At 40.0% G+C, this 14,664-nt stretch overlaps 1 protein-coding gene across 1 annotated transcript in view; it reads right to left on the minus strand.

Moving 5' to 3' along the window:
• The window catches only part of LOC109827681 (beta-glucosidase 12-like), a 40,093-nt gene extending 25,845 nt beyond the window's left edge, over positions 1 to 14,248 (minus strand). Inside the window, exons 1-6 of the mRNA XM_020394691.1 lie at positions 14,195 to 14,248; positions 14,022 to 14,097; positions 13,855 to 13,932; positions 13,689 to 13,776; positions 13,336 to 13,591; positions 13,095 to 13,210 (exon numbers count right to left, since the gene is read on the minus strand). Of these exons, the coding sequence (XP_020250280.1) occupies positions 13,095 to 13,210; positions 13,336 to 13,591; positions 13,689 to 13,776; positions 13,855 to 13,932; positions 14,022 to 14,082 (599 nt within the window). The 5' untranslated portion in view covers positions 14,083 to 14,097; positions 14,195 to 14,248. The remainder of the gene's footprint in view (positions 1 to 13,094; positions 13,211 to 13,335; positions 13,592 to 13,688; positions 13,777 to 13,854; positions 13,933 to 14,021; positions 14,098 to 14,194) is intronic.
• Between the last annotated feature and the right edge of the window lie 416 nt (positions 14,249 to 14,664).

The raw sequence follows: 14,664 nt of genomic DNA on the forward strand, positions 1-14,664 counted from the left end.
ACCTTGTCGTCTTAGCTTCAAATTTAGCAGCTTTGAGATCTCATTCCTTAACCAACCCAGTCAACTTAAGTTCAAGCTCTTCCTTCTGTTGTAGAGTTGCTTGCAACCTTGCTTGTGCAGCAGCAATTGCTGCCTTAGCCACATTGATAGCCGCCTCCTTCTCTAGAAAGGCACTATAAAACTCTGCGTGATAAACATCAACCGATGAAAGACTATATTCAATCATTGAAGCCTTAATTTGATCTGCTCCATCTCTTCGCGAGCAGACTCCTCAACCTCACAGTGTATCACTAAGAGTTGGTGAAATTTGAGCTTAGTAATGCCATCAACATCAGCTACATGAAGCAATTGTAAATCTTGAAACTAAAGCTCAACCTAATCGATCATCTTCTTGAAAGATTCAATATGCACGGGACTACAACCACTATTAGAAGGCCAATCTATTTCCTTAATGAAGCAAGAGTGCTAGCAGATAAGCCCTTCTGCATTGCCAAACCAGAACCAATACTTCGATTGAACAGGTTCATCAAACTCTCAACCAGAATCTGAATCTTCAAATCGACCAAATCATCCAAGTCAGAGGATTGGGGAATTTCTACACAGCTCAAAAAATCCTCTTCTACTGAAACCACCAATGCATCAGTGGTCGTTAGAAAAGCGGTTAGCAAGATTTGCATTTGTTCATCACTCGATAATACGAATGGCGCAAGCGTGGCCAACATGCTACAAACATCTACCGTGGTGGAAACTATAAATGTCAACTCAGCTAATGGGGCGACGGTTCTTACAACCAACGTCGTGGGTCATTGGCACCTCTGTGAGTACAACTTCAACACAAGCTTCAACACTAATGGTTGTGACCTTCGGCTCATCAGATGCATCTGCTACTCTAATAGGATCATCTTCAAATTGAGGCGTGGGACCTAACGGCGCTACCCTCCTGACTCCTATAGGGATCGGAGAGACTGATGTATCTTCATCTTCATCACATGACTCGGGAATAACCAATCTATGCCACACTATTGAAATGCGTGCAAGTGTAATACTGGCTGCTATATCGACAGTCAGCTCAGACTCCAAGATGCTAGAAGCACCGCCAAAATCAATCACTGGTTCAAACTCACCACCAGCAGGAACATATATAGGAGCTGCTTCACCTATGGTCTCCAATCGAGGTTCATCACCTGCTAAATAGATGGACAAATACGCAAAAAGCTATGTAATAATGGTCAGAGAATAGTATACCTAGCATATAAGAAGAGCCGCCAACATCACCCTCGAAACCCACATCATCAGGCTTGGTAAGATAGGCGTTGGTGCCGGCTTTGTAATCCATATTCTCCTCATCATTTGGATCCTCTTGATCGAGAAAGATGGACTCTTTGCCCGTATATGAGAAGCACATGTAAACCAAATGCACATCAAATGACTTGATATAAAGATAAGTAAAACTCATCTGAAGGCTCAGGTATAGGTTCATGTGCTGGGATCACAGGAGATTCTTCTCTGACCCTTGAAGAGCCTCTACATACGAGCTCAGGCTCTAAAGGTGCAAAATGTTGTTTCTTTGAAGGTTGTTGAAGGACACGAGCTTGAAATGACCTCTTTCCTCTATCCCCCTTCCTCTGTCAAGTGCTCCTTGGCGAATCGCAGATTTAGACAGTTCTCAGATGCTAACACTAATTGGTCTCTGAGGAGTAGGTTACCCACTCCGTGCATCCCGATCTTCATCTACTGGTATGCCTTCTGATAAAAAGTCTTAAAATCTAGGAGCTTTGCTCTTTGAACCTTTCCTCAATAATTTCCTATATCTTTAGGTGACCCAACACAAATCAATTTTATTTATATAAAAAATGGGATTGGAGACGATCACTCTAAAGTATCACTCGCAGAACCCTAACATCATGTAGCAGTTAGAAATGTGATGGGGAAGTGTGAATCTGTCCCTTATAACCCCGGCATACCAAGCACAAGCACCATCCACTAAGATTCCCCTACGCAACAATCCTGGACTTGAATTGCCAACTAAAGGCTAGGCATATCTGAACTGATGAGCAAATCGACAAGGTAAGTATAGCTCAATACAACACTCAGTCCCATTCAACCAAACAACAAGACGACCCGGCCTGATGTTGACTAACCAATTGAAGCACCCGCCAAATAAGCAATTGAATCCGTCGGTACCTCCACTATTTTCAAATTCATCCCTAGGGTTGGTACCATCATTCTCTAGAAAACAACAAAAAAAGCAGTAATGATGTTTATTTTGAAAAATCCAACGAATCCTCGCAAGGTACTTGATGGTCCACTTCGAGCACTCATACCTTTAAAGTAATGAGATGCCATTTTAACTTGGTGTAGTAGCTGACATCAATGAAGAGCATAGTGAAGTGCACCATATCATTAGATATGTGTACAATAACTCCACTCTAGGGTTTGGAACCTGATCTCTTGGACTATTATCCTCTTGATTCAAGTACTAGGTAGCCAATTTCCTTAATCTGTGATGTATGCAACTGACTATTGCCAAAAGAAAGGCTAAGTTATACCTAGTGGAATGCAATATAGCAAGGAATAACACCTTGATTGAGATGTGGTCTTTCGACCGAGAAGGCACAATGCGTCCTTTCAACTAGATTTAAAGGAATCTTGCAAGCAGAGCCAACTCAGATATTGGCTCCTTTGCTTGATGGTGGAATCTTTCGAACTTGTCCCCCGCATGGAATCCACATTCGTTTGATTTGGCATTATGAAGTACTTGACCCTCATTTAATATCTAGGTCTCAGCTTTAGTTTCTATCACCGGATAGACCAAATCAACATTCCCATTCCTATTGACATTAGGGAACAGATACTTAGCCCAAGGTATGCGAGCAATGGGAGAATCATGTCTAGCATTTGCAAAGATCCTTCGACAGATAAGGAAGTGGCAAACTAATTCCCTGAATACCACCCCGACATGAGCGGTTTCTTTATAAGCGTTCAACTCTGTATTTATTAGGAAGATCTCTTTGTAAGGACAGTCTCGCACCAGCGATCACTTCAAACATTTCATGTAAAGCGATCCCAATTTTACCTACTGAAGTGAAGAAGCTATTGTTGTCAACATTATATAGATCCAAAATGCTATATGATAATGGTACGCAAATCTTTACACTGTATTTTGAGGCTCTCACTATGGAGTACAGCTCCAGTCTTCTGAAGCTCCCCTCAAAAGTAATGAGAGCATAATTCACTAGACAGTCCACCATTGGGTATCCGTTGACCTTATCCAACTAGGGAATCTAGTATCTTCATCAGGATACTATGTATCGGCCTTTGCAAGTTTATTCTCAAAAACATTCGGGACAATAGGAACTTCGTTAACTAGGGCATCCTCATGAACGAAGCTCGGACGCAAGCTTAGGATGTTGACCCTACAGACTCCTTCCTGATGGAAACCACCATCGTTCTTTAGAGAGCCCGCCTTCACACTATCTTCTCTATTGGTGAGGGTAAAATATATAAGGCGAGGCACAGCGAGAGGTTGGAAGTACATGAAGGACACATGATGCTCTATCACTGGCGAGTAGTAACAGCGGTGAGTTTAATACTAATACTTCTTTTCCCAACTAAATATGGAGGTGACATTGGGATTATTATCCCTAAATAAAAAGTGAGGCTTTCTTGATTTATCCTCATTGGGGATGAAGAGCTTAGTATTTGTCATCATCTCCTGTAGAGTTCGATAGTCTCTTAACCTTATGGCATCAATCATTTCTTGATTACTACCCTCTAAGTATAGAGGGACGTGCTTATTAAAAGCATACCTCACTTCAGAGTCACAGGTCTCATCATGCCCAAAAGTGGTTATGACGGTCGATAGGTTCCTTCGATAAGTAAACTGCACAAAAGGAGGCAAAAATAAGTTAGAAGGAAAAGAGTGAAAGATGTTAACCAAGTTTTCACACTCAGATGCAAAGTTCGTCATGAGAAAACTTTTCTCATGAATGAAAGTCATCATAATCAACTATGTGTTGATAAGATGAGTGAAGTTCATGTTAATAGCAGTGGACTTCGGCATCGTAATCAAATCCACTAAAAAGATTAAATGGGTCCGACTGTTAAACTTCGTTCAGGTGAAGGTCGCTAAAATCAGATAAGTAAACCTCACTTAAACATAGGTTGCTCAAATCAGATTGGCGAGTACCGCTTAAGCGAATGTCACTCAAATTAGACTGGAGAATCACATTCAGGCGAAGGACACTTAAACTAGATTGCGACCCCCGCCTCAATGAAGTTCTCTCTAGAAGCTTAAAAGATTAATAGCAGCAAGTCTCGCTAGAGAAGTGAAGCTCATCGCGTCGAGCACCATTAATGACCGCTAACAAAACTTCATCACCACTAACAAAAGTTTGTCAATGAGACCACGAGTGGTCATAAGAAATTGTGCCTTTGGCAGCAAATAAGCTTTAAGTGCCTAAAGGCCTTATTTAAAAGCCCGATTGAGGCTATATTTTGATGGATCCGAGGATCACCATGGATGGTTTTGAAGCTTATCCACTACCATCTCTACCTGTGTCGGTGTGTCATCAGTTCTTAGTTAGCGAGCCCCCCTAGCAACACCTCTTCCTTTCGAGATTGCACGATCAGAAACCATTGAAGATTAATCTTGAGATTCTTCAGCTTCTGAGAAAGCTTGGGTTTTGAGATAGTTAGGGGTTTTGAAAATCAAAGTGAAGAAGAAAGGACGTAAATGAGCTCATTTATAGGCTGACCCCAAACTTTGCTGAAGATTCTCACACTTAGCTTCATTGTAAATCTCATCGTGAGATTCACCAAAGATTCTAGCATTGAACATCACTGATAATCTCGATCTAAATGACCTTCACACTAATTTTAGGTGAAGAAATCGAGGGTTCAAATTTTATTTCTTCATGGCGAGCCCCGCGTAGCAAAACTATTGAGCCCCCTAACCATCTTAGCGAGGTTCGCCCAACCGACTATTTCTGAAGATAAGTAAACAACTTCACGCCATTCAGTACAGTACTAAAGCAAACTTTGCCAGAATGATTCAAGGAATTTTAATAAGTTTTCAAATTGAGAAAATTCTAACTCAATTTGTTTGAGACTCTACCTAGCAAACTTTAATTCGATTCTTGCCGATATAAGGAAGCTTGAGCTTCACTTCCAACACAACAACTTCATGCAGAGTTCGAGTTCATTACAGACTTAAAGTTCATATAGATCAAACACACAAAGATGGACAATTTTAGAGAAAAGTTCATTTTTATTGATCGAAGACTATTACATGAAAGCAACATTCAGATTATCCTGTTACAAGGATGATGTGTATTTATTGCTATTTGCTACTATTCTATATTCTTAACTATGGGTAATATGATGGCTGAGGAACATACACGAGCTGCACCAAGCTATAGCCCTTGTTCCTCCAATCTCACAAAACTTGAGGAGCTAAACTTTTCCCATGCAGAGAAAACAACTCCTAATTTACTCCTCCCCAGGCTCTACACAGGGGATGAGAAAAATCTATTGAATAAGAACTGCCTCTATTCCTATAAGTGAGACATATCAACAGGAAGAAGCAGGTTCTTGCACCAACATCAATGCCGAGCCTGAGACAGCCACACAATGACTAATTACGTTTTAAGTTCACATTTGTGAAACCTAGTCACTATCCTCACTTGTGGGGCTCCAAGGATCCTTCTTCAACCGCCATCTTAGTCGTCGAATAGTCTTACGTGGAGAGTGACACTCGAAGCTTCAAGCATCTCTATCGTGATTCAACTCGTCCCTAGCTCTTGACTAATTCTCAATGATCTGCCCGAGTTTGGCCTTCCCGACCGATAGTAAATCCACTAGTCTATGTAGTATACAGATTTCATCCACTTTGTTGCCCTCTTACTTGGCATGCTCCTATTGGAGCTGTTGTATTTTAGCTCCTCTATTGAAGAATATCTTCAATCTAAGCAATGGAGACTTAGATATGGAGGAGATGAAGACTAGGATGAAGAATTTGGAAGGAAAATAGAACTATTTATGGACTTCTCTGAATCTAAACTTCCAAGAAAATCACATTTTTTAAGATTTGATTGGACCAGATAAAGAAACTAAATCTTAGCCTAAAACTCTATCAAATTTATAGCAGATCTCGTGAATCTTTAATCAAGAGATCTCAGTCATAGATCACGGTGAGAATCCAAATGCTTAATCCCAATGACGATCGCTAGTCACCGAACGTCGGCAATTGACGAACTTCACCCACACAGCCCAGAGTAAGTCGAACCTCACCGACACCCAGAATAAGCTAAATTTCACTGTTTTTGCTACTTCGCCCCAACAATAGAGTGAGCGAACTTCAATCCGGACATAGAATAGGATGAGCATAAGCATCACTGAGCCTTCAACATAAGTCTACAGCAAAGGAAGCCACATTTAAGAGTATACATTTAACAACCAAGTAGATTGAAGATAATTTTCAACCCAAATAAGATAATTCAAGCTACATTGAATAGTATATCACTAGCTATTACCCAAAGTATTTTAATCTCTACTACAAGGTCTTGTAAATAGTTAAAATATATTTTTCATTTCAGGTCAAGGTTCAGCTTGGATCTAAGAAGTTGACACCCATGGGCTAAACGTTTTAAATGGACTTAAATTCAAGCCCACAACAAGCTATAGTGAAGCTCGCCTCACAATGTATGATAACTCCGCCACATAGCTCATCTCAACTCGACACGACCAAATAAAGAGAGTGTCAACTACCAAACAAGTTGAAAGGCATCATTAAATTGGTCAAGTCACAAGTCGAATTCTGTGCTAAATTCGAACCCACAAACCAAATTTACCAATTAATTAATCTCGTAAGTGAAGTTCGAAACAATTAATTAGCGAACTTTGCTCACGACTACACACATGGGCCACATCCAAGTGAGCCTCACCAAAATGTCTTCACAGAGTCTTGCTAAAGGAGAGAACTTTGCCATTTAATATTTGAGAGCTATTTTTAAGAGGATAACCGCTCCCCCACTATCTCCTATCTTAATAGTCACTTAATCCACAATTTAGGGCCATTAACTCTCTCTCTTTTAGCCTATAAAAGGAGGAGGAGACTGATCATTCAAGAGAGAACACTCGTATCACCAAACCATACACACGCGGTTTTCTTCTACTTTGATTCTAAGAGAAGACTGAGTTATCTTTCGAGCAACCAAGTCAGAGACCAACAACAAGAGACCTATTGTCTTAGTCTGATCTTCAACAGAGTATGAGATTGACGCTCCATCGGCACACGAAAATGAACTTCGGAAATATAAATTTTTGCTTTGTTTTATTCTAATCTTCTAATTGTAATTTGTGTCAATTGCAATATAAAAAATCTGAAACACATCCATGTCACAACAGTCTAGACCTCCTTTAGCATGAAGAGTACAAGAAACAGAGAAAAATGTACATATAATCGAATTTCCATTGTAGTTCGCAAGATGTTAACTTATTCTTTTTTTCTGTTCACTTTTCTTTAGGATAAGAAATTGCTATATACTCAAAGTATAAGATTCACATAACTAAGTGGGAAAATAAAATAAAAATTTACCTTTCTTATGACGTTGATAACCTTGGTCCTCTTTTCTCTCAATGAACAAAATTTGATCAGCTATCTTATATAACGCACAGATACCTTATCAAAACTTCTTTAACAGAAGAAAATATTGGGACAAACCTGGGGCCCAATAGAGCAGGGTCGCAGCAATAGTAGAGCAAAAGTAGAGATAAAATATTGGACTCACAGATTTACGTGGTTCGGCACTTGATTGCCTACGTCCACGGGCAAGGATAGAAGAATTCACTATGAGGAAAAAACTCTGGAGTTACAATCTCTCTTTCTAAGGAGATACTCTCTCTATTTTTTCTCTCACACTCTTCTAAATAAGAAGTTGTTTCTGGGATAAGATTTCCTTAAGGATTTGGAGCCTACTTATAGGATTTTGAAAAACACTATGCATAATAAAATAATAATAAATTACTATGCTGTGGGGCCCGCCCTTTTGTTTTCTTTTCCTCTTTTCAACATTTGTGGCTGTGCACTTTCGGTGCTGTGGCTGCTGCTTCTTTGGAAGATTAGGCGCCTGTCAATCTCCCACTTGAAGATTTGATTGAGCATCAATCATATCTTCACACCATTCTTTCTATCTTGCCATCTTCATGTTTCTTACATCTCCGACAGACCACAGGAGGATCGACACTAAGTAAATTTGTCGGTATGGACTGCTTTTGTCAAAATATCTGCTAGGTTGTCCTTGGTGTGAATTTTCTGCATATCCACTGTTCCTTCTTCCACTTTCTCACGAACGAAGTAATACTGAACTCGAATGTGCTTGGTCTTTAAATGAAAGGCTGGATTTCTTGCCAAATGCAAAGCACTCTGACTGTCACTAAATAGAGCAATCTTCTTTTGTTTATGGCCGAGTTCCTCCAGCACCATCTTCAACCACATCGCTTCTTTACTAGCTTGTGTAGCTGCTACATACTCTGCTTCTGTTGTTGAAGTAGCCATAACTGACTATAGTTTTGAAACTCAGCTTACAGCTCCGCCAGCAAGTGCAAACACATAGCCTGTGGTGGATTTGCTATTATAACGATCACCTGCATAATCAGAATCAACATATCCACTGACAATAAAATCAGATCCCCCATAACATAATGCAACATTTGGGGTTCCTAGAATGTATCTTAGAACCCTCTTTACAACATTCCAATGCTCTTTACCAGGATTCGCCATGTATCGACTAAATCTTAGAACCCTCTTTACAACATTCCAATGCTCTTTACCAGGATTCGCCATGTATCGACTAATCACTCCCACTGCTTGTGCAATGTCTGGTCTTGTACAAATCATCGCGAACATTAAGCTTCCCACTGCTGATGCATACGATACTCGAGACATCTCCATCCTCTCTTCTTCACTGCTAGGACTCATATTGGAGGATAACTTGAAATTAACAGGAAGTGAGGTAGAAATTGACTTATAATCTTGCATGTTAAAACGTCGTAAGATTTTCTTCAAATAGTTCTTCTGAGAAAGTCAAATCTTCCTATTAATTCTATCTGTTCTTCTGAGAAAGCCAAATCTTCCTATTAATTCTATCTCGGTAAATTTGCATCCCTAGAATCTTGTTTGTAGATCCTAAATCCTTCATTTCAAATTCCCTAGCCAACTGAGCCTTTAATTCTTTGATACGATCTTTGTTGGGGCCTTCAACCAACATGTCGTCAACATACAACAATAAGATAACAAAGTTATTTTCACCAAACCTCTTGAAATATGCACAAGGGTCTGAATTAAGTCTATTGTATCCAAGGCTCATGATGAATGAATCAAATCTCTTGTACCAACACCTCGGCGCCTGCTTTAGACCATACAGAGATTTGTTCAATCTGCAAACCAAGTTCTCTTTTCCTTTTTCTTCAAAACCTTCTGGTTGGAGCATGTAAATTTCTTCTTTAAGATCTCCATGAAGAAATGTTGTTTTCACATCTAGCTGCTCTAGATGTAAGTCAAATATAGCGTCATAGCTAGGACTATTCGGACTGTTGTTAGTCGAACTACAGGAGAAAATATTTCATTAAAATCAATACTTTCTTTCTGAGCATATCCTTTTACCACCAATCTAGCATGATATCTCTCTACCTGATCATCGCCGTTTTGCTTGATCTTGTAGACCTATTTGTTTCTAATGGTCTTTCTTCCTTGTGGCAGTGACACAAGTTCCCAAGTCTTATTCTTATGGAGAGCTTCAATTTCTTCCTACATTGCTGTCATCCACAAAGATGCATATGTGCCATTTATAGCTTCATGAAAAGTTGATGGCTCTCCATATTCTGTTAGAAGACAGTATGCAACATTACTCTCCGTAATATACTCTGAGTGCCAAGTCGGTGGTCTTCTCTCACGAGTTGACCTTCGAACTTCTGGAGCCTCGGACTCGACCGGTTCTTGTACATCATGCTCCGGTGTTGCTTCAGAAGAATTCAGATTATCTTCTACCTGAACAGCTACGGTCTCTGAGTCCTTCCTCGAACTACTTTCTTTCTCTTCACTTTGTAGTTGGTTCTCTATAAAGATAACATCTCTGCTGATGATAACCTTGCGGGCAGTGGGATCCCACAGACGATACCCCTTTACTCCATCAGCATACCCCAAGAATATACATTTTCTGGATTTTGTATACAGCTTTGTAATTTCTTGGGCATTGTACATTACGTACAATGGACATCCAAATATATGAAGGTTGGAATAATCAGCTGGCTTGCCAGTCCACATCTCCATTGGCGTCTTCAATTGTATTACAGTTGATGGAGATCGATTCATCACATAACAAGCGGTTTTTACTGCTTCCGCCAAAAATAATTTTTCCAGATTTGCAGTTGCCAACGTAGCTTTTGTTCTTTCCAACAGAGTTATGTTCATTCGCTCCGCCACTCCATTTTGTTGTGGAGTATAAGCCGTACTGAATTGTCTTTTGATGCCTTCTTGCTTGCAGAATGCTAGGAATTCACCATCTGTGTATTCTCCTTCATTATCTGACCTCAAGCACTTGATCTTCTTCTCAGATTCAAGCTCGACCCGCGCTTTGTAGGCTTTAAAGACTGAGAACACATCCGCCTTCTTCTTGATAGGATACACCCAACATCTCCTGGAGTAATCATCAATAAAGGACACAAAGTACTTTGCTCCTCCTAAGGATGTAACTGGTGCTTGCCATACATCAGAATGAACCAGTTCCAGAATAGTCTTACTTCTAGAACTCGATGTGTTGAACTTTAGCCGATGCTACTTACTTGTAACACAATGCTCGCAGAATAGAAGAGCTACCGAATTAAATCCAGGAAGCAGCTTCTGATCGAAGAGAACCTTCACGCCTCGTTCTGACATGTGGCCTAGTTTGTGATGCCACATCATGGTTTGTTCTTCTCCACGGTTGGTTGATGCCACACATGAATCATCTTCCTGCATGGTTTCTCCCTTGAGCATATATAGATTTGCAGCTATCTTTTCTCCTTTTATCACTACAAGCACCCCTCTAACAATCTTCATGATTCCATTTTCGATATGAGTTTTGCATCCGAGCTCATCTAATTGTCCCAAAGACAATAGATTCTTCTTCAAGCCCTTCACATGTCGCACATCTTGAATGGTGCGTATTGTACCATCAAACATTTTGATTTTGATAGTGCCAATACCAGAAATCTCCAAGGCATGATCATTCCCCATGAATATAGATACTCCTGAGATAGGTTCATATTTGTGAAACCATTCTCTCCAAGAGGTCATGTGCCAAGAGGCTGCTGAATTCAGAAGCCAGACATCAGCAAACCTCTTTCTGCCTTCATCAACAGTGGTTGCTCTACTAGATAGAATTTCACCATCGTCTGATGTGCTGACAACGCATCCTTGAGATGTTGATGGCTCTGAAAACTTTTTCTCTCCACTCTTCTTATTGTGCCAACACTCCGATTTGACGTGTCCTCTTTTGCCACAGTTGTAGCATTTAACATTCTTCTTACTTCTTGATTTGGATCTACCATGGGTATGACTCCCACTGGAGCCACGTTCTGTTGATCTTCCTCTCGTCACCGATAAGGCCTCCGCTTGTTGCGAACTTGCATGCCTGTCTTCCTTGTTCTTGCGCCGATTTTCTTCCTCCAGAACAGCGGCTGCAACATCGTCGAAGACTAGATTGTCTGTAAGGACGTTGTTTGTCAGGTTGATGATGAGTTGATCATACGAGTCAGCTAGACTCTGAAGTAGAAGTTCTGCACGTTCATTCGCACCAACTGTATACCCCAACGTTGTGAGTTGGGAGAACAGTGTGTTTAGGGTGTTGATGTGGTCGGTCATCGATGTAGATTCCGTCATCCTCAGAGTGTAAAGTCTCCTTTTTAAGAAGATTTTATTGTGCTTGGATTTTGCCTCATATAGCTTTGTTAGAGTATCCCAGATCTCCTTTGCTGTCTTCTTCACCTCTATGCTTGACAGCACCCCGTCTGCTAATGCCAGATGGAGATTTGCAATAGCATTTTCGTCCATCTCGTTCCACTTCTTATCATCTGTAATGTCGTCCGGCCTTGCACTAATGGCCACTAGACAATTATCTTTTCTCAAGATAGACTTTATCTTCAACTTCCACAGAGAGAAATTACTCCCGTCGAATTTCTCGATCTTAAACTTCGTCGCCATTGCTTCTACCACGAACAGTAACTTCTTACTATTTCACGTAAATAGTACTGTATTTATGAACAGTAACCGTATCCGTGAATAGTACTATACTTATGAATAGTACTGTACTCGTGAATAGTACCCGTCACCTCCAAAGGGTAAATGATAACCTAACTTATTTTCTGATGTGGAGGATCCACCTTTAGTGGCAGCCACAGAGCATACGATAAGTAGATATATACAAGTACCCTAAGTTGGCTCTGATACCACTTGTTGGGACAAACCCGGGGCCCAATAGAGCAGGGTCGCAGCAATAGTAGAGTAAAAGTAGAGATAAAATATTAAACACACAGATTTATGTGGTTCGGCACTTGATTGCCTACGTCCACGGGCAAGGATAGAAGAATTCACTATGAGAAGAAAACTCTGGAGTTACAATCTCTCTTTCTAAGGAGATACTCTCTCTATTTTTTCTCTCACACTCTTCTATATAAGAAGTTGTTTCTGGGATGAGATTTCCTTAAGGATTTGGAGCCTATTTATAGGATTTTGGAAAACACTATGCATAATAAAATAATAATAAATTACTATGCTGTGGGGCCCGCCCTTTTGTTTTCTTTTCCTCATTTCAACATTTGTGGCTGTGCACTTTCGGTGCTGTGGCTGCTGCTTCTTTGGAATATTAGGTGCCTGTCAGAAAATTCCTTCTGGCACTTACTTGCAAGATTCCTTAAAACTGTGTACCCTAGGAATCTAGTTTTACTAGCTAGTGCAAGTAACTCTACAAAAATTTGAGAAGAATTACCGAACTTCAGTAACTCAAAATTGATGCTGTTATAAATGTATGAACTAAGATCTGATTTTAATCACTCACCATCCAAACATGAAATCCAAAGCTCGATCAACTGCATCTCGGTTAGATTTGGCATTCGAATAGGGCAAGAACCAGTTCGTGTTTAGCGTTATCCCTACCTTACCCTTCTGTGTCTCCTGGATAATTCAAGAAGAATTCACAGATCCATGAAGAAAAAGGGACAAAATGGGTAATTACATTATCTAAACTAGGTTTTTAGCCAGAAAATACCAACATAATTTAGAGTGCTTCAATTAATTACCAGATACTTGTCTCTGTATAGCTTAACAGCAGAAGCATGGGCTAGAATCAGGTGATGAGCAACAATATAAGGCTCTCGACCAGAGTCACCAGCACTGCAATTTCCAGCCTCCCACGGAGAGCAACGACCAGGTGCAAATATCCCTGCGGCATAACCTCGATGACAATATGTCCATGGCTCGTTGAATGTGATCCAATTCTTCACTCGGTCTCCAAATGACTTAAAGCAAATATCAGCATATTCTCTAAAGTCCTCGCTATGACAGAACAAAAAAATAATGCAATGAGAAATTTATGCCTTACAAACCAAGACAACTGGCTAAAGGAAAATAGCTTATACAGAAATTGACTCACACAACGAGAGGGCTAAGAAAGCCACCATACTGGTCTTCTAGGCTTTGAGGAAAATCCCAGTGGAAGATTGTCACGTAAGGCTCTATGCCTGGATATGTGGATAGGAAATTTTTAGCAGCAGATTGAAGGATAATCAGGGATTTGATGACAGAGAAGAGACTGTCACCTTTGGACATGAGCTCGTTAATGACATTGTTGTAATATTGGATGCCTTCTTGGTTAACTCCTCCACTTATCTTTCCATCTATTGCAAAATATTAGAAAATTTGTGCATCAAATTGTACAGGTATGAGTTTTACAATCACTTTTTATTGCACTGTGACGAGCACTTACCAGGCAGGATTCTCGACCAAGAGATGGAAAACCTGTAGGCGTCAACACCCAGGTCTTTCATCAAACCTATATCTTCCTGCAACAAAAATATAAAGCTTTTATTTTGAGAATGAGAGACAAATTACAAATAATAAGTAAAATTAGCTATCAGGTTATGTTTAACAAGAATAAACCTTGTAACGGTGGTAGGAGTCTATAGCAACATTTCCATTGCTTCTGTCCTTTATTTTCTCTGTTCAAGTATAACGGCAAATAATGACAGTTGTGGATGAGAGAGAACGAAATTAAAGTTGTCGTTGATACAGAAAGGTGGAACACAGTTGCCCTATAATGAAGCATTTGCACCAGTTGCCCGACATGACACTATAAGCACACTTAATTACTTTGGCGGGACACAAAGGTGGTCTTTACATCAATTTGATGTTAGCATTCATGAATGGAGTGTTGAAAGAAGAAATCTATTTGAAGAAATCTCAAGGCTATATTCAAAGTGGTCAAGCAAAAAAGTCAACAATGATTTCTTTCAAGTATGCCTAGAGCATTCTCTCAAATTTCAAATAAAGAATTACAATGATTTTTCAACACCCTTGGACATGAATTAGAAGTTTATAAAAAAAGGTGTAAATGGAGATGTCGATGCATC

Source organism: Asparagus officinalis, unplaced genomic scaffold (assembly GCF_001876935.1).
Source record: "Asparagus officinalis unplaced genomic scaffold, Aspof.V1 AsparagusV1_Un357, whole genome shotgun sequence".
In the NCBI taxonomy this organism is placed as follows: domain Eukaryota; kingdom Viridiplantae; phylum Streptophyta; class Magnoliopsida; order Asparagales; family Asparagaceae; genus Asparagus; species Asparagus officinalis.